General features: G+C 62.2%; 1 protein-coding gene across 1 annotated transcript in view; it reads left to right on the forward strand.

Moving 5' to 3' along the window:
- The window catches only part of PCBP3 (poly(rC) binding protein 3), a 94,798-nt gene extending 92,133 nt beyond the window's left edge, over positions 1-2,665 (forward strand). The window contains exon 15 of the mRNA XM_075934118.1: positions 1,064-2,665. Coding sequence (XP_075790233.1) covers positions 1,064-1,100 — 37 coding nt within the window. The 3' untranslated portion in view covers positions 1,101-2,665. The remainder of the gene's footprint in view (positions 1-1,063) is intronic.
- The last annotated feature ends 16,276 nt before the right edge of the window (positions 2,666-18,941 follow it).

An 18,941-nucleotide genomic window follows, 5' to 3' on the forward strand; every position in this document is an offset into this window, starting at 1 on the left:
AACCCGTCTCTTCGCTTCCTCTGGCGACAGCCCACGCTGCCTTGCCATGCACGGTGCCACGAGGCGGGCCGGGGCTGAGCCTAGGGCAACTGTCCCCAGTGCTGGTGCAAACCTGAGCGCGCAAGCGTGGCCTCCGGTGCACGAAGGGCTTGTGAGGCAGGTGCCAGTGGCTGGCTGGCTCTGTCCCGCACGGCAAGCTGGGAGGCCGGAGGGAGAAGGGATCAGGCTGCTTGACTGACTCCTCTTCCAGGACACTGGTGCGCGTGCAGGCCAGGGGCTGGCCGCACTGGCTAGACCAGGTGTGGTGCAAGCAGGGTCTGGGAGAGCCGCCTGGCCATGGTGTGGGTGGGGCTGGCTGACCTCAGTACTGACCTGTCCCACCACAGACCGTGCCCTAGCCCCTCCTTCCCACTCTGCGGTGCCCGCAGCCCCGCGCCCTGGAGCAGAGACTCACACGCTGCCGCCTCGCACCGAACGCACGGCCCTTCCCTGGTGCCACACAGCCCTCAGCCGCCACAGACCTTCCCGTGACCCCGAACTGCCTCCTGGCAAAACGCTGTGAATAACCGCGCCTCACGCCCAGGTTCCCGCTTGCCCTGTGCCTAGCACGGGGGGGGCGGAGCTAGGCTGGCGCACCGCCGGTGATAACCCAGTCTCCCAACTCTCGAAACCCGTGGCAATGTGAAAAGAGCAGATCGCAGGGTCCCCCGTCTCCCGCGCTCTGTGTGGCTCCAGCCCGCTTCTCAGAGCTGTCGTCACCAATGACAAGCCGGGCTGCCCAGCATAGCAGCCGCCCAGAGTCCGACTCGGCGACTTCCCGTCAAAAGTGCACAGACAGAAACCAAAGAGGCTACGTAGGCCCCCACTGCAGGGCCACCCGCTCCGAGAGACCGGTGCAGACCCGTTCGAGCACAAAGCCCTGAGTCGGTGTCCCACCCGGGCGCGGGCAGGAGGCGGCGGCGACGGAAACGAGGCCTTGTGAGTATGCCACAAACTCTCTGTTGGCTAATCCTGTTGTTTGTTCTCTCTCCCCGTCCCTTCTCTGCACCGCTGTCTGCTCTAGGCTGACGTCCGAGGTCACTGGAATGGGCGCCCTCTAATCTCTACCCACCAGCCTCCACCCTGCATCGCCCGGCCCTCTCGAGCCAATGGCACGCCACCTGGCTCATGCAACCTGTGTGTTTCCTGCCCTCCCTTTGCTTCCACACAGGCGGCTTTCTTTACACACACAGGCACGCGCACACACACCCTGTTTCTTTATGAGCGTGCACACACATAGAGTTTCTTTATGTGCATGCACACACACTCACACCCCATATCTTTGAGCACGTGCGTGCACACAGAGTTTCTTTATGCACGCACACACACTCACACACAGAGTTTCTTTATGCATGCACACACACTCACACACAGTTTCTTTATGCACGCACACACACTCACACACAGTTTCTTTATGCGCGCACGCACACTCACACACACACACAGTTTCTTTATGCACACGCACACACACACGCTGTTTATGTGTAAACGCGCACACACGCACACACACACTGTTTCTTTATGTGCACGCGCGCACACACTTTTTCTTTATGCACACGTGCACACGCACACAGTTTCTTTATGCACATGCACACACACTCACACACCCCGTTTCATTATGAGCGTGTGCGCACACATGTGCACACACACACACATACACTCACACTCACCCCTACACTCACACCCTCACACTCCGTTTCATTATGAGCACGTGTGTGCACACACACACACACACACACACACACACACACGGTTTCTTTATGCACACACTCACTCCCACACTCACACACACTCACCCCGTTTCATTATGAGCACGTGCACACACACACACACACACACACACACACACACACACACACTCGCCCCGTTTCGTTATGCATTCCGTGCTGTGCTCCCGACACTGCTCCCGAGGCGTTTAGTTCCGGCCCCAGGCCTGTCCATGTTTCCAGACTGCAGGTTTAGTATTGTACTGGCCTTTCGGGGGTTCCATTGGTGAGACTTCAGAAGAAGGCTCGGTCTCTGGTGTCAGCGTAGCGTAGCCATTGGAGCGTTTTCTTTTGCCGTTTTAGCAGCACTCCCTGTAGGGTAGGGTTTGCGCTGCCAGCTAGAGCTGTGCTTGCTTTGAAATACTCTTCTCACCACGACCCCATTGAAACGTCCACTCTTCATTTTGCTCCTCCCGGCTCCCTGCCCGCCCCTGAATCCATGTCTGGAGAATGTGGCATGGTTTACCCCATGTGCGTCTGGAGCAGGATGCGCACCTCCCAGTCCCCGTTGGTCCCACACAGAATACGTTCGCTCCAACATGGCAGGGTCCAAACAAGCCATTTTTATTACTAACGAAAGAAGAAAAAAGTCAGTCTCACTTTTTAACTAAGAAATAATCGGGGGGGGGAGGGCGGGGATTCAGGGTACGGAATCCAAAGCCATAGGCACCTCTGGAAGTATTCTTAAGACCGTAGCCCTCAGTGAATTTTGGACTTAGCTCAGGAAGCTCAAATCTCCATGAGCCTGCTGTGTTTGCCGCTGTTTGTATTCAATAAATATCTGTGCAGCTCTGCTACCAACGAGCTCAGCCTCCTGACTCTGTTCTTCTCCCTGCCTTCCGTCTGACCCTGGGCTTCCCCCGTCCGCTCTGGCCATTTTGGCAGACGAAATCCGGAACCAGCACAAAACCTTCTGGTCTGTTTTTTTGAGGTCCCCATTGCTCAAGAAGTTTTGAAGTTCCCAAAGCTTTTTTGGGGTTGGTTCTGTTCAATATCTTTATCAATTATTTAGATATTGGCATAGAAAGGACGCTTATTAGGGTATGTCTACACTACAGAGTTTTGTCCGGAAAACGGCCGTTTTTATGACAAAACTCGAGGAACGTCCACACTGCAATTGCATTCTTCTGCAAGAAAATGGACAGAACAGAGGGGTTTTCTGACATCGGTAACCCTCATTCTAGGAGGAAGAAGCCTTTTTGCAAAAGAGCGTTTTCACCAAAAGGCATGTGTGGACGGAGAAGAGGGAGTTCTTTTGGTGGCCCTGGTGGCCGCTCCGTCCACAGCAATCACAGCTGACATGCGAGAGAGCGTCCGTTCAGTGTGGACGTTATCTGTTGAAAAAGCAGATCGCTTTTTGGATGCACTTTGGCAGCGTGGACGCTCTCTTTTGGAAGAAGTTTTTTCGGAAGAGCTCTTCTGGAAAAACCTCTTCTGAAAGAAGCCTGCCGTCTAGATGTAGTCCTAAGTTTGCAGATGATACAAAGCTGGGAGGGGTAGACTGGCTCTCGGATCGGCGCCGCGGTCGGAGAGGAGGGGCCGGGCCTGCTCCTTCGGGGGATGCGCCTGTGGCCGGCGCAGTTGTGCTGGTCGGTTGGCACAAGGGCATAAGGACTCTGGGCCGGAGGGGAATAGCCGCCCGCAGCCTGCAGCTGCCTCTCCCCTCCGGCCGGCTCACTGCCCGCGCTGGCCACCAGAGGGCACTCGCAGCCCGTGTTTTACACAGCGCCGGCCTCAGCCCCTGGGACATCCTGGGCCGTGTCCCAGGCATCAGCCCCCTGTCCCGCCTGGGGAGCGGAGAGGCCTCCAGTGCCCAGCGGTGGCTCCCAGGGACACGCCGGCCCTGTGCAGCAGCTGCAGCCTGGGGGCTGCTGAGAGGGCAGTGGGGCCTGGCCTGCACTAGCAATACCCGCTCATGGCGCGTGCGCTGACTGGGCCAGCCAGGCCGTGTGCAGGGGCCAGCTCGCTGGGAGGGCCGTGCACCCCCCGGGCATGCACTGCCCAGGGCCTTCCCCCGAAGTGCAGAGCGATTTGCACAAACAGTGCGTGACTCAGCACGGAGCGATTTGCACGAACAGTGCGTGACTCAGCACGGCGCGATTTGCACAAACAGTGCGTGACTCAGCATGGAGCGATTTGCACGAACAGTGCATGACTCAGCATGGCGCGATTTGCATGAACAGTTCGTGACTCAGCATGGCGCGATTTGCACGAACAGTGCGTAACTCAGCATGGGGCGATTTGCACGAACAGTGCGTGACTCAGCACGGAGCGATTTGCATGAACAGTGCGTAACTCAGCATGGGGCGATTTGCACGAACAGTGCGTGACTCAGCACGGAGCGATTTGCACGAACAGTGCGTGACTCAGCACGGAGCGATTTGCACGAACAGTGCGTGACTCAGCACGGAGCGATTTGCATGAACAGTTCGTGACTCAGCATGGCGCGATTTGCATGAACAGTTCGTGACTCAGCATGGCGCGATTTGCACGAACAGTGCGTCACTCAGCACGGTGCGATTTGCACGAACAGTGCGGGACTCAGCACAGAGCGATTTGCACAAACAGTGCGGGACTCAGAGCCGTCTGTCCCTGTGGGACAATGCTCTGCTCTGTGCCCTTTTTTTCCTTTTCTCAAAAATCCCGTAGTGTTGCCTAACCCATGTTCTGCATCGAGCGTGAGACTCACAGGCTACCACGGCAGGCGGAGCATTGTGCAATTCCCGGGGGGGATTAGTAGCATCTGCTCCCCTTCCGCTGTGTCCTGCCACCGCGGTGCCCAGAGAGGCACAGCCCTTCCCATCAAAGGCAGCGCGTGAGCTGTCTGCCAGGCTGCTCCCACCCCGCCGCTTACGCCGCGTCTCCGCTGCACGCTTGTTCTCAGGGTTGGAACTCGACGGGCTCCACACAGGGGGAGCCCAGCAGGCCAGGGGCCGGTTGCACAGCAACCGCAGTCACCCGGGGGCTGGCGCCAGAGCTGCACTTTGGTGCCACCCTGCTCAGGCGGGCTGATCTGCCCACACCAGAGCTTTCCAGCCTGCCCGGCTCCGAGCTCGGAGTGGGACGCCACCTCCACAGTCCCCGGGGCCCGCTCAGGGCTGGCCGCGAGAGATCCTGGCTCCTCGCTGCTCTTGCTGCACTGAGCCTGTCGGGCCTCTTGGGGGGTGCTGCCCCCGCGCAGGGACCCCCTTGGCAGCAGGCCTCCCATCCCCAGAGCTGTGAGGGCTGAGCCCTCCTGGGCTGGCTCCAGCACCGGCGTCTCAGCAGGCCTGGGGCGGCGGGGAGCTGAGGAGGAGCAGCAAGCGGCTGTTTCTGGGCTGGGCGCCGGGGCTCGGCTGGTGGCCGTGGGAGCGCTGGGGCGACCCTGCCACGCCAGAGGGAGCCGTGTGGAGTGAGGAGTCAAAGCGGCGTGCAGCCGGCAGAGCCAGCGCTCCCCAGGCCCTGGGTGCGGGAGGACGGTGCGGAGAAGGCTCAGAAGCCCATTGCAAGGGGAGCCCTGCTCCGAGTATCCCCGTGGGAGCCAAGGGGGCAGAGAATCCCGCCTGCCCCTGAAGGGTTAATACGAACCCGGCCCCCGCCAGCCCTGGGATGGGGGAGCTCAGCCACAGTCTGCTGGGAAAGGGCCTGGGATCTGGCTCCGGAAATGCTGGAACCAGGGCGAGCGGAGCCGCCAGCAGGCCGAGGAGCAGAAGGGCGCGGAGAGAATGCAGAGGCTTTCCACACGGCAGCCGGCCGCAGGGCCGGGATGCATTAGCCAGCAGGAGGCTGTTTGTAGCAGTGAGTCACAGCCCCCCGGAGAACCCTCCAGCCACCCACAGCTGGGCCACACGTGGCTCCAGGAGGTGGGGGAGAGACCAGTCGCCTCAGGCCCCTGCTCAGCTGGGAGCGTGTGACACGATACCAGCCCACGTATCCTCCTCTGGCAGCTCCCGAGCCCGGGCAGGCCCCTTCCAGTCTCACCAGCCAACCTACTGCTGCGCGCGTGGTACCCAGGACAGACCTATGCTGGGGCTCAGGGCAGCCGTTCCCAGCCCAGTGGCTGGTGTGGCCCTGTCCCGACTCCGGGGTGCCTGTTTGGAGATGCCGTGGCCGCATCCCTCACCGAACTCAAGGGGCAGGCGTGCCCGGAACCTCCGGAAACACAAGATGGGGTGTTCCGTCTCGCTGTCGATCCCTGGCCTAATGGGGCCCAGGGCAATGCCCAGATCTCGGGGGCAGGTTCCTGGGGCCCAGGGCAACGCCCGGATCTCGGGGGACAGTTCCTGGGGCCCAGGGCAATGCCCGGATTTCAGGGGGAGGTTCCTGGAGCTGAGGGTAATGCCCGGATCTCGGGAGCAGGTTCCTCGGTCCCAGGGCAACGCCCGGATCTCAGGGGAGGTGCCTCGGGCCCAGGGCAACGCCCGGATCTCAGGAGTAGGTGCCTCGGGCCCAGGGCAACGCCCGGATCTCAGGGGTAGGTGCCTCGGGCCCAGGGCAACGCCCGGATCTCAGGGGTAGGTGCCTCGGGCCCAGGGCAATGCCGTGGCATGCTGTGCAGGGCCCAGGAGACCACGGCCTTCCTCGCCAGCGGCATTTCTCCAGCCCTGAGACGGTTTTGGAAAGTGGCAGAGCAGCAAGGAAACGTGTGTGTGGGGGGGAGGGGCAGTGAAAAGGCGAAGAGCCCCCTTCCCGCCCAGGCATCCCTCGGCCTGTGGCACGGTGCAGAAACGACATTCCCATAGGCAGCAGTTGGAGTGACCCGACCCGCCACGCCTTCGGCGAAAGGCTCTGCTTTGGAGGGAGCCCCGTCCACCCCCAGGAGGTGTGAAGATGCCGTGGGCCAGGCCTCGTCCAGCGAGGCGGCGGCGGCGCGCTACGTAGCTCTATGGCCCAGGGTGGGTTGCTAGGCTCGTGCTCGGCGCAGGGTGCGCGGGGGCCTGGGAGAGCTGGCGCCGTGGGACGTGTGCAAACGAAAGGCAGCGTGCTTGGCTCGCCGAGATCGGGGTCACAGCTCTGCTTGCACGCAGGAAACAAACAAACTTCCCAGCGGATCCCTGCTGGGCCTGGAGCACTCAGCAGCGTGGGCGTTGGGACGCAGGCCAGCACGCTGCTGAGATAGCGTTCGCAGGAATGTGAATCTGACCCATCGCGCTGCGCATGCGATGCGAGCCCCCAGCAGGCGCTCTGCGGACAGAGACCTGGCCCCTGCCCCAAGCAGCTGCTAGTCCAGCCACTCCGACCCAGGCCGCAGGGCAGCTGTCGAGGGTGGGAAGCTGGAAGGGAGCGGTGCTTGGAGTGGTCTGAGCGCAGAGGCCTGGGGACGGCCGGAAGGAGAGTCTCAGTTTTCCCATCCTCCGTCCCGTTGAGTCCCAGCCCCACAGCTGGTAGCGTGCAGCCTGCTTTACTCGGGGGCAGGGCCCTTAGTGCCAGGGGCCCCCGCACGGGGCGCCACTCCGCAGTTGTGCCAACACCCTCTTCCTCCCGCACTTCCCTGCCATTTCCTGCAGCGTGGCGGTGGGAGTGGCCCCTTCCTGCTGGCTCCGATGCCCAGGCCGCGGCTGGGCAGGTGAGCCCTGCTTCGATGCCGTCAGTCCCAGACGAGGGCGCGTTTCTGCAGGGGGGGGGGCCTTCCCCTCACATCCGGGGGGCGCTGGGCGCAGTGGTGCGGGGTTCCGGCGCCACGCACAGACTGCCCTTGCGCTGGCAGGCGCCTGCTGGAGGTTGCCCACAGAAACAGGGCCCCGGCTAACACACAAACCCGGGGGTAGAGGGGCCGTCGCGGCCTGTGCAATGTGGAGCGGGAGGCAGAGGAGCCCGCATGGTGTAGGGGCTCCCTGTGGTTCAGTCCCACGAGCAAGGCGGGGGCTGTGAGGTGACACGTTTCAGGGCAAGGCTGCGGGACTGCAGCTTGGCAGAGGAAAATTGATAGAACCTGAGAACCTGGCCTCCCTCCAGGGGCTGGCTCAGCTTCTCCTAGGCCCCACAGTCCCTCCCACCCACCCCACTGAGCCCTTGGAGCCGGTGCCATGCTAAAGGAACAGCAGTGCGAGGAGCCCACCCCGGCTCTTGGGCATGCGAGGAATCCACCCCGGCTCTCGGGCATGAGAGGAGCCCACCCCGGCTCTTGGGCATGCGAGGAGCCCACCCCGGCTCTCGGGCATGCGAGGAATCCACCCCGGCTCTCGGGCATGCGAGGAGCCCACCCCGGCTCTCGGGCATGCGAGGAGCCCACCCCGGCTCTCGGGCATGCGAGGAGCCCACCCCGGCTCTCGGGCATGCGAGGAGCCCACCCCGGCTCTCGGGCAGTGCGAGGAGCCCACCCCGGCTCTCGGGCATGCGAGGAGCCCACCCCGGCTCTCGGGCATGCGAGGAGCCCACCCCGGCTCTTGGGCATGCGAGGAGCCCACCCCGGCTCTCGGGCATGCGAGGAATCCACCCCGGCTCTCGGGCATGAGAGGAGCCCACCCCGGCTCTCGGGCATGAGAGGAGCCCACCCCGGCTCTCGGGCAGTGCGAGGAGCCCACCCCGGCTCTCGGGCAGTGCGAGGAGCCCACCCCGGCTCTCGGGCATGCGAGGAGCCCACCCCGGCTCTCGGGCATGCGAGGAGCCCACCCCGGCTCTCGGGCATGCGAGGAGCCCACCCCAGCTCTCGGTCAGTGCGAGGAGCCCACCCCGGCTCTCGGGCATGCGAGGAGCCCACCCCAGCTCTCGGGTAGTGCGAGGAGCCCACCCCGGCTCTCGGGCATGCGAGGAGCCCACCCCGGCTCTCGGGCAGTGCGAGGAGCCCACCCCGGCTCTCGGGCATGCGAGGAGCCCACCCCGGCTCTCGGGTAGTGCAAGGAGCCCACCCCGGCTCTCGGGCATGAGAGGAGCCCACCCCGGCTCTCGGGCAGTGCGAGGAGCCCACCCCGGCTCTCGGGCATGCGAGGAGCCCACCCCGGCTCTCGGGCATGCGAGGAGCCCACCCCGGCTCTCGGTCAGTGCGAGGAGCCCACCCCGGCTCTCGGGCATGCGAGGAGCCCACCCCGGCTCTCGGGTAGTGCGAGGAGCCCACCCCGGCTCTCGGGCATGCGAGGAGCCCACCCCGGCTCTCGGTCAGTGCGAGGAGCCCACCCCGGCTCTCGGGCATGCGAGGAGCCCACCCCGGCTCTCGGGTAGTGCGAGGAGCCCACCCCGGCTCTCGGGCATGCGAGGAGCCCACCCCGGCTCTCGGTCAGTGCGAGGAGCCCACCCCGGCTCTCGGGCATGCGAGGAGCCCACCCCGGCTCTCGGGTAGTGCGAGGAGCCCACCCCGGCTCTCGGTCAGTGCGAGGAGCCCACCCCGGCTCTCGGGTAGTGCGAGGAGCCCACCCCGGCTCTCGGTCAGTGCGAGGAGCCCACCCCGGCTCTCGGGTAGTGCGAGGAGCCCACCCCGGCTCTCGGGTAGTGCGAGGAGCCCACCCCGGCTCTCGGGCATGCGAGGAGCCCACCCCAGCTCTCCGGCGTGCGAGGAGCCCGCCCCGGCTCTCCAGCGTGTGAGGAGCCCGCCCCGGCTCTCGGGCAGTGCGAGGAGCCCGCCCCGGCTCTTGGGCAGTGTGAGGAGCCCGCCCCGGCTCTCCGGCGTGCGAGGAGCCCACCCCGGCTCTTGCTGGCTGAAACACTGCGGGGGAGAGTTTTCATTTTCCCTACATGAAGACCCCTGGGGAGCCTCTTTCTTTGGAAATTTTGAAATTTCTCATTTTGGTTCTTGTTGGAAAACCACTTGCGAAATGTCAGCAGTTCCCAAGGGCCGGAAGCGGCAGGTTCTGTGGCTCTTTCATGCAGGACGCTCTCCTGGGCACAGAGGGAGGTGCCAGGATGACTCCAGAGGGCTGGCAAGGGCAGCAGAGGTCTGGGCGAGCATTTCTGTGCAGCAGGTTCTGCTCTGGCCTGGTGTCCAGCCAGTGCACCAAGCCACGGAGCCGAAGCCCCACACGTGCCACCCACCACCTGGCTGAGACTCTGGGTGGCTGAAGGGCTGCCAACAGGCAGGGCTAAATCGGTAACGGAGCCAGCACGGGGCTGGCACGTGTGCGCTCACCAGGCCCTGCGCACGGTACGTGGGGGTAGGGCCAGGCTCCTACTCCTCCCCCGGGCACACAGATCAGCCCGGCCAAGGGACGCCTGGCAATGGCAGCCCTTGTCCACCCGAGGGAGCAGGCGGGGACAAGGAGGACCGGGCTTCTCCCAGATAGCCTGGGGAGATGGACTGGGGTGCCCGGGATGACGGGGCTGAGGAGGCCACCCTACAAGGACTACTCAGGCTGGGGGAGCCAGGGCTGAGACCGGTCAGGGGCTTGGGGCTTTAGCTGCACCGGCCCCCAGCGTTTCCAAGGAGGTGAGGAGTGAACCCCCTGCTGTCCTGGGTGGCCCCCAAACCTGCAAGTGGAGGGTGCCCTCTGGGCACAGGGCCTCTGGGTGCTCCCCTCGGGCAGTGCCCCACAGCTATGCCATTAGTGCCAGTCTGGCCTCGAGGGGGGCTCCGGGGGCCCCGTGTCTCCCCAGGCTCTGAGTCCAGTTAGAACGGGGGGTGGGGGATCTCTCCCGTGCCGTGGGCTTGCAGCTCTCCGAAGGCCCCTGCGGCAGCCAGCGCCTCAGGCGTGCTGAGGGGACGCTGGCTGGCCGGCTGAGGGTGGGTCGTGTTGCAGCCATGCCCCCCTACCCCCACATGGTGACCTTCCGCCCAGAGCCGGGCTGGGGCTTTGCCTCCGGGGATGGAGGCTTCGTCTCTCCTGCTGGACGCGCATGGGGGCTCCCTTGCCAAGAACGGCTGTGTCTGGGGCCAGTGGTGAGGTCCCTGGGCTCCACGGTGACATTGGCTCCCCTTCGAAAGGCTTTTCCGGCAGGTCTGCGTCACGCCCCTCCCTGCGCACACGGAGCAGCACCTCCCGGGCAGCGCAGAGGGGACCTGCCCGACTTTTGCGGTCCTTGCCCTGTAAGACCCAGTCTAGGAAAAGGAATATGAAGACCATTTCCTTGCCCTCCCCGCCTCGCTACAAAGCTGCCTGGGTCCGGAGCCTCCTGCCCTGCCCCCCACGGGCCTTTTCCAGTGAAATGGGGTTTTAAGAACTGAAGCCAAACGTTCCCACAGACTCAGACAGCGAGTCAAGAAATATTGGGACCAGATGGTCTGTTTTTCCATAGAAGCAGGGGCCAACATGAGGTAACTGGAAAACCGTTAACCCGTCCAAAGCCAACAGTGTGTCAGAGCTCGCCCGCGGCCCTGCCTGCACGGCGTGGCTTGGCCTCCCTCTGCAGGGACGCTGTGTCCTGAAAGGGAACGCGAGGGGGTGGACTGGGCCTGGCTTCCCACCCCTCGCAGCGGCAGGGCTGACAGGCTGTTCCGGGCAAGCCCGGTAGGGGGAAGCCAGGATGGCTGAGATGTGTCTACAATTTTCAAGCCAAGCCAAACTCCCCAGACCCCTGAGCATTTGACCTCGCCTTGCTCAGGGAAGGCTGCTAATTTAATCCCCCCAAGCTCCCAGAAGTGGCTGCTCACTGAAACAGCTCTGCCTTCCCCCGCACGCTCCTCCCGAATTGCCACCGGCTGCTGCACCCCTCGGAGCAGTGCCCTCCCCCTACGGCCGCACGCTGGTGCCAGCCACCGCGGGTATCTGCGTTGCCTTATCCAGGGGAAGGCCCCACAGTTACAGGGATCTTGTTGACCCAACCTTCCGTCCCCTTGCTGCTGCCCTCTGCCAGGCTGCAAGCCACTTTCTCCGTTCTTCTGCGCTCACGCCAGCGACCCACGAACAACATGGCTCCCTCCACTCCCAGCATCCTCTGCTCACTCCACCGAGCCGCAGTGCCCTCCCCGGCTCGCCTCAGCTCCCTCGCCGCCTGCCCCACCCTGACAGCAGCACTCACTGACAAATGGTATAAACAGCGGGGCCAGAACAGCTGGAGGTCAGTGCCTGAGGCAGCCCATCTGCTGGGAAGCAAGGAGGGCAGGGGAGGTGTTTACAGCAGCCTGTCAGGTCTGGATGCTAGTTTTCTGGCTCCTTAGGTCTCGGTAGCAGCCAATCACAGCCCCGTTGTGCTCGGTGCCGTACGAACGCTGCGCGGCATGGATTGCCGGCGCTATGGTGCAGCCACGGTGGGGTGCAGAATGGCTTCCATCGCGAAAGGCTCCTTGCCAGTGTCTCCCTCCAGCGAGGGTCAGTGTAGGAAACACCCCGGGACTGCATTTCCCAGCCTCGTTAACCGTCAGCCTCCTGGCTGGCTTCCTTTGCCCTCAGCACTGCAGACTTTCTGCAACACCCACTTTCCTCTGCGCACCAGGCATGGCCCCACACCAGCCATTGTCTGCTTCTCACCTGATGCCTCATGCCCTCCTGGCTGTGACAGAATCAACCAATGGGGTTAGCCATACGCCGGGACCTTAGACGCTGAGGGCTGTTTCATTTCCTCCTCAACCATGTTTCTGCAGCATGCCACAGAGTGCCACAGTGCTGCAGGCCAGAAGGGACCGCCCACCGCCTAGTCTGACCAGCTCTCACCAGCACTGCTCACCGCCTAGTCTGACCGGCTCCCACCGACCACCAGCACCACCCACCGCCTAGTCTGACCAGCTCCCACCAGCACCACCCACCGCCTAGTCTGACCGGCTCCCACCGGCCACCAGCACCACCCACTGCCTAGTCTGACCGGCTCTCACCGGCTAGGAGGCCTCAGTGCCCCCCCTTGAGATGGGGGGTGGCTGGGCCCTACAATCCCAGCCCCCTCTCCCTAGCTCCTTCTCCCCTGCTTCCCAGACAGCCAACTAAAAACCGTCCCTTCCAGCCCTGCCCCCCAGCCAGGGGTGGCATTCCACCTTCCTTTGTTCCTCTCCCTGGGGAGTAACCGGTAGAACAGGTTACCTCCCTGTCCCATCAGCTACTCTTCTTGGCCGTGGTACAGACAGCAGCCAGTCACCCACAGCCCAACCCTAGCAACCGGCAAGGTACCCACACTACGTCACAATAGTTTTTCCTAATATCCAACCTAGACCTCCCCCACTGCAACTTGAGCCCATTGCTCCTCGTTCTGCCATCTGCCCCCACTGAGAACAGCCTCTCTCCAGCCTCTTTGGAACACCCCTTCAGGAAGTTGAAGGCTGCTCTCAAATCCCCCCTCACTCTTCTCTTCTGCAGACTAAACAGACCCAACTCCCTCAGCCTCTCCTCATAGGTCATGTGCTCCAGCCTCCTCATCATTTTGGTAGCCCTCCACTGGACCCTCCCTAATGCATCCACATCCTTCCTGTAGTGGGAGGCCCAGAATTGGACACAATACTCCAGATGTGGTCTGACCAGAGCAGAATAATCACTTCTCTAGATCTGCTGGCAATGCTCCTCCTAATGCAACCTAATATACCATTAGCCTTCTTGGCTACAAGGGCACACTGTTGACTCATCTCCAGCTTCTCATCCACTGTAACCCCCAGGTCCTTTTCTGCAGAACTGCTGCTTAGCCAGTTGGTCCCCAGCCTGTAACAGTGCTTGGGAGTCTTCCGTCCCAAGGGCAGGACTCTGCACTTGTCCTTGCTGAACCTCATCAGATTTCTTTTGGCCCAATCCTCTAATCTGTCCAGGTCACTCTGGACCCTATCTCTGTCCTCCAGCATATCTACCACTCCCCCTAGTTTAGTGTCATCTGCAAACTTGCTGAGGGTGCAATCCATCCCCTTATCTGCTTCTCACATCATTAATAAAGAGGTTGAACAAAACCAGCCCTAGAACAGATCCTTGGGGCACTCCACTAGAAACTGACCGCCAACCTGATATCGACCCATTGATCACTACTCGTTGGGTCCAACAGTCTAGCCAGCTTTCTATCCATCTTACAGTCCATTTATCCAATCCGTACTCTCTTAACTTGCTGGCAAGAATATTGTGGGAGACCGTGTCAAAAGCTTTGCTAAAGTCACATCCACTGACTTCCCCATGTCCACAGAGCCAGTTACCTCATCATAGAAGCTAATCAGATTGGTCAGGCATGACTTGCCCTTTGTGAATCCATGTTGACTGTTCCTGATCACTTTCCCTTCTTCCAAGTGCTTAGAATGGATTCCTTGAGGATCTCCTCCATGATTTTTCCGGGGACTGAGGTAAGGCTGATAGGTCTCTAGTTCTCTGGATTGTCCCTCTTCCCTTTTTTAAAGATGGGCACTACATTTGCCTTTTTCCAGTCATCCGGGATCTCTCCCAATCTCCATAAGTTTTCAAAGGTAATGGCCAAAGGCTCTGCAATGACATTTGCCAACTCCCTCAGTACCCTTGGATGCATTAAATCTGGGCACATTGGTTTGTGTATGTTTAGCTTTTCTAAATAGTTCCTAACCTGTTCTTTCTGCACCAAGGGCTGTCCACCTCCTTCCCATACTGCATTTGTCTGGGAGCTGACCTTGTCTGTGAAGACAGTGGCAAAGAAAGCATTGAGTACTTCAGCTTTTCCCACATCATCTGTCACTAGGTTACCGCCTTCATCCAGTAAGCGCTCCACACCCTCTCTGATCACCCTCTTATTGCTAACATGCCTGTAGAAACCTTTCTTATTGTCCTTCACATCCCTTGCTAGCTGCAATTCCAATTGCGTTTTCACCTTCCTGACAACTCTGCATTCTCGAGCAATATATTTATACTCCTCCCTAGTCATCTGTCCAAGTTTCCACTTCTTGTGAGCTTCCTTTTTGTGTTTAAGCTCACCAAGGATGTTCCCGGTAAGCCGATCTGGTCACCTACCATATTTGCTCTCCACACTGCGCAGGCTAGGCCTCCACACCCCGGATCTTCTCTGTTGTCACTACTGTGTTATCACCACCACACTGCACACTGGGGTCTTAATTGTTACACAGATGCCCCGTCACCTAGCACAGGACATGGAAGCTGCTGAAATGTCAGACCCCTCCCAGGGCCAACCCACTGGTGACTTCTTCCCCTGCAGAGCCATGCGCTGGTAACGGCCCATCCAGAGTGATACGACTCTTCACTCCTTCAGCGCCACCACGAGTGAAAACAGCGTAAGCAGTTCACTGGTTTCCATTCTAGGAGGTGCGCGTTGCTTGGGGGTTCCCCACAATTGATCTTAAATCCCACAGAGGCTGCAGATCCTCTACCCTGGATGACCACTGTCTACTGTGGAGGCAGGGGGGCTTATCTTGTGATTTTATCACAGGGATTGCTGAAGAAGAACTGGGATATACGAGAATAAAGACCAATGCTGGGTTACCGACAACACCTTCACATTGAGGGGGTAAAGAAAGAGGCCTGGTGCCAAATGGCTCCCCGGGAAGGCCCAGGCTAAGCCAGTGAAGAGAGGATAACACCTGCAGCAGAGGAATGGAGCGGCAAGCGGCCGGTGAGAACGGCCACGTGCCGTGGAGGAATGGAGTGGCGAGCGGCCAGTGAGAACGGCCACGTGCCACGGAGGAATGGAGTGGCGAGCGGCCGGTGAGAACGGCCACGTGCCACGGAGGAATGGAGTGGCGAGCGGCCGGTGAGAACGGCCACGTGCCACGGAGGAATGGAGTGGCGAGTGGCCGGTGAGAACGGCCACGTGCCACGGAGGAATGGAGTGGCGAGCGGCCGGTGAGAACGGCCACGTGCCACGGAGGAATGGAGTGGCGAGCGGCCGGTGAGAACGGCCACGTGCCGCGGAGGAATGGACTGGCGCGGGGCAGTCAGGAGGCCTCTGACACACATGGCCAGAAAGGTAAATCTGAGAGTCGGAAGGATTTTGGACACCCTGGCTGGATGTCCATGCTCGTGGCTGCTGCCTGTGAAGGACAAAGCCCTGGAAAGGTGCAACAAGGGCCAGTGGCTGGATGACTTCGAAGAAACACGGTGACCGTTTCAAGCAAGAGTAATTCAGTTGGCACGGTTCTGCCGTTCCTGCACTGCCAGCTTGGCTCCATCCTTGCCCTGGAGCTCATGACTTACCCTTGCCATGTGGAGGCCAAGCTCTGAAGCCCAGATAGAGTCACTCGCTCAGCCTCACGGGGGTTCTAGCCTTGAACCCACATCTAAGGAAGCCCAGGCTAACGGTCAAACCACCAGCCCCCCCTCCCGCTAACGAGTCCCCTGTGCGACGACTCACGCCTTCCTCTCAAAATGGCTCTGCCTCCAAGAGGGAAGGCCACCGAGGGACCGGACGGGTTCCCCTTAAGGCACAGGAAACGGCTCATGGACACTGCGTAGAGAAATCCGTCCCCCTCCGCTCTGCACCTAGCCCCACTGTGGGTGAGACGCCTGGCGCCTGCTCCTTTGCCGATACCATTTGCGATTGTCTCAGCGTGTTCCTCCCCGGGAGACGGTCACTGGGGGCACTGGGCAAGGGGCTTTGCTGACCAGCCCCCTTGGACCCGAAGCCCACCCCGGGTCTCTCCGGCGTTCAGTAGGCACAGAGCCCTCTCCATCTGCTTCTTTGCTAGATGGTGTGACGTAGTGGGGGAGGGGTGTGCTAGCCACTCTTGTGGTTGATGTGTTGGGCTGTGTGTGACCCCTACTGCCCATGCTGGGGGGGGGGGGGAGAGAGAGTGTGTGCGTGTGTGTCATAGGCAATAGCCCGGCCACTTCACACCTGACCAGGGGAAGGAGTTTGAACAAAGGAAGGGGTGTGGCTACCGGGGGGAGTGACCGACCAGTGGCTGGAAGAAGGGGCATTTTTAGCTGGGGGAAGCATGAGGAAAGGAGACTGAGTCCAGTACAGGGGGTTCAGGGGCTTGTGAACTCCTTACCCCCAGGAGCTGTCGGCCCTGGTGCCTACGTCAGCGTCGAGCCCGGGCCGGGCTGTGCCTCGGAGAAGCAATAAACCCCCCTGTTCTACTGGCTGGCGGAGTCACATCTGGCTGCGGATGAGGGCGCAGGGCTGGGGGCTCCCCGATGCGCCATCACAGATGGTGAATCTCCCCATCGCGCCCTTCGGCAGAGGGAGCCGCTGCTGGGACCACGTCGTGGGGAGTTTAATGACCATCTTTGCAGTGACCACGAAACCACACTCTCTTCCATGGGGCTTCTGGCCGCCAGAGCTGAAACCATAAATAAAGGCTCAGTGAAAACCCGCAGCTGTCCCTGCTGCAGATCAGAGGTTCCGGCGTGTAACTAGCCCCAGTGAGATGGGGTCGGCCAACCCAGGACGATCTGGAGAAGTGAGATTCCTTCTCCGCTCTGCACCTCCAGGACTGTGTCCCCAGCCCTGCCAGGGCCGGGCAGAGGCAGTGTGGTGGCAGCCAGGAACTACACTGCTGCTCTCCCTGTTAGTCACCGTTAGCCACTCCGCACACGCGCCAAGTCGCGGCTGTGCCTTTTGCGGACCGCTGGAAAAGAAGGCGACTCGGGGGGCAGGGCAATGGACACAGATTTCTGTTTGCATGGGGGTGATCAGGGAAGTCCGGGGAGCTGCCAAACTCTGGCGTCTCCAAGGGAGCGCGCACAGTGGCAGCACTAGGACTCCGGCTGCGTCTGGCTGACGCTGGCTTTCGGCACGGCTCACGCAGAGGAGCTGGCTGTGCTTGGGGTCTGGCCAGGGGAGTGAAGAACCCTTTGGGGAGCACGTCCCCACAGCGAGCTGGGGCCCGGGGTACGGCCCTCAGTACGGGCAGGGCATTCGCCGCCTGGGCCCAGATGCCCTGAGTCACCTGCTGCTGTCCCTCGTGGCTCTCGCTGGGACTCAGCCCTCGGCCAGGCCACCAGGGTCCTGACCCTCTGGGGCAGCAGAGTCCCACTGGACGAGTCTCCTGGGACGAAGGCAGCTCAGCAGGCTGTGGCCGTGGCCTCTAGTCAGGGGCCAGAGGCTGGCTGAGGGGCCACCACGAGCCCCTGAGGGTAGCGCTGCCCCAGGCAAGGCCAAGCCCTCTGGGGTAGCCAGGCTGGGTGGGGCTGCCAGGGGGGGCGCATGGGCCCGGCTGTGGGGGAGTCAGGCTGGGAGAGGCTGCGAGGGGGAGCGCGTGGGCCTGGCCGCGGGGGAGCCAGGCTGGGTGGGGCTGCGAGGGGGAGCGCGTGGGCCTGGCTGTGGGGGAGCCAGGCTGGGTGGGGCTGCGAGGGGGAGCGCGTGGGCCTGGCTGTGGGGGAGCCAGGCTGGGTGAGGCTGCCGGGGGGCGGGGAGGAGACGCGTGGGCCTGGCTGCGGGGGAGCCAGGCTGGGTGGGGCTGCGAGGGGGAGCGCGTGGGCCTGGCTGCGGGGGAGCCCGCGAGGCGAGCTGAGAGGCGAAGAGGCATGAGGCGCAGCTCTGTGTCCCAGTGCGCGGGGCGCGGCGGGCAGTGGCGTGAAGCGGCTGCAGCTCTCCGCTCCACAGCCGCGGTGGCGCTGTTCCCCTTTGCCTGGGAAGGGCTGGGTGCCGCGGGGCTCCTGACACACACATGTGTCTGTGATTGCTTGCAGCTGTGCGGCATGGCCATATAAGGGCACGGCTGGGCTGCACACGCCGTGCCATTGCCGTGACGTCTTTGGCTGCCTCCCCTCCTGGCGGGATGCTGCAGAGCAGCCCAGGGCCAGCTGAAGATGGACGCAGCTCCCCCAGGCAGCGTTTGCTGGAAATAAATAAAATCTGCACTAGCCGGGGGTCAGCGCTCCACTGCGCCATCGCTCTGCGCTCTGAGCCTCCTTTCCTTCACTCGCGGCCTCTGCAAAGAGCAGCTCCCTGCCAGGCGCCGCTCACCAGGAAAGCGCCCCCTCACGCTGCGATGTCCCCCCCGCTTGCTCCCCAAGGGGGCCGCTGCCCCTTGCCACAGGAGCAGACAGGGAACCCCCTGGCTCAGCCCACAGCGCCACGTGACCCACTGCTCCACGGCGCTCTCCTGCCCGGGCCCTGCCCCGCCTGCTGGCACCACGCAGCACCCGCTTGCAGCCCCGGGGCGGGGCCCCTTCCTGCGGGGCTCCCCACGAGGCTTCCCCTTAACCAGCAGAATGGCCCCTGTGGGGTGCAAGCTGGCCCAGACGAAGCGTCTCCTGCAGAGAGCGTTTGCCCTGCCAGCAGGCCGAACTGGATCCCGGGGGTGAGATGGGGCATCCCCCGGGAGCCGCTGCAGAAGTGTGGCCATTGCAGCCCAATAGCTGCGGCCCCCCCCGCCCGCCTTCCACCACCTGCCTGTGTTGCGGGAAGGAAGCCGAGTGGCTCTGCTGCTCAGGGGCAGCATCTGCGAACTCGGGGCCTCAGTCACGT

Source organism: Pelodiscus sinensis, chromosome 7, assembly GCF_049634645.1.
Source record: "Pelodiscus sinensis isolate JC-2024 chromosome 7, ASM4963464v1, whole genome shotgun sequence".
Classification (NCBI taxonomy): Eukaryota; Metazoa; Chordata; order Testudines; family Trionychidae; genus Pelodiscus; species Pelodiscus sinensis.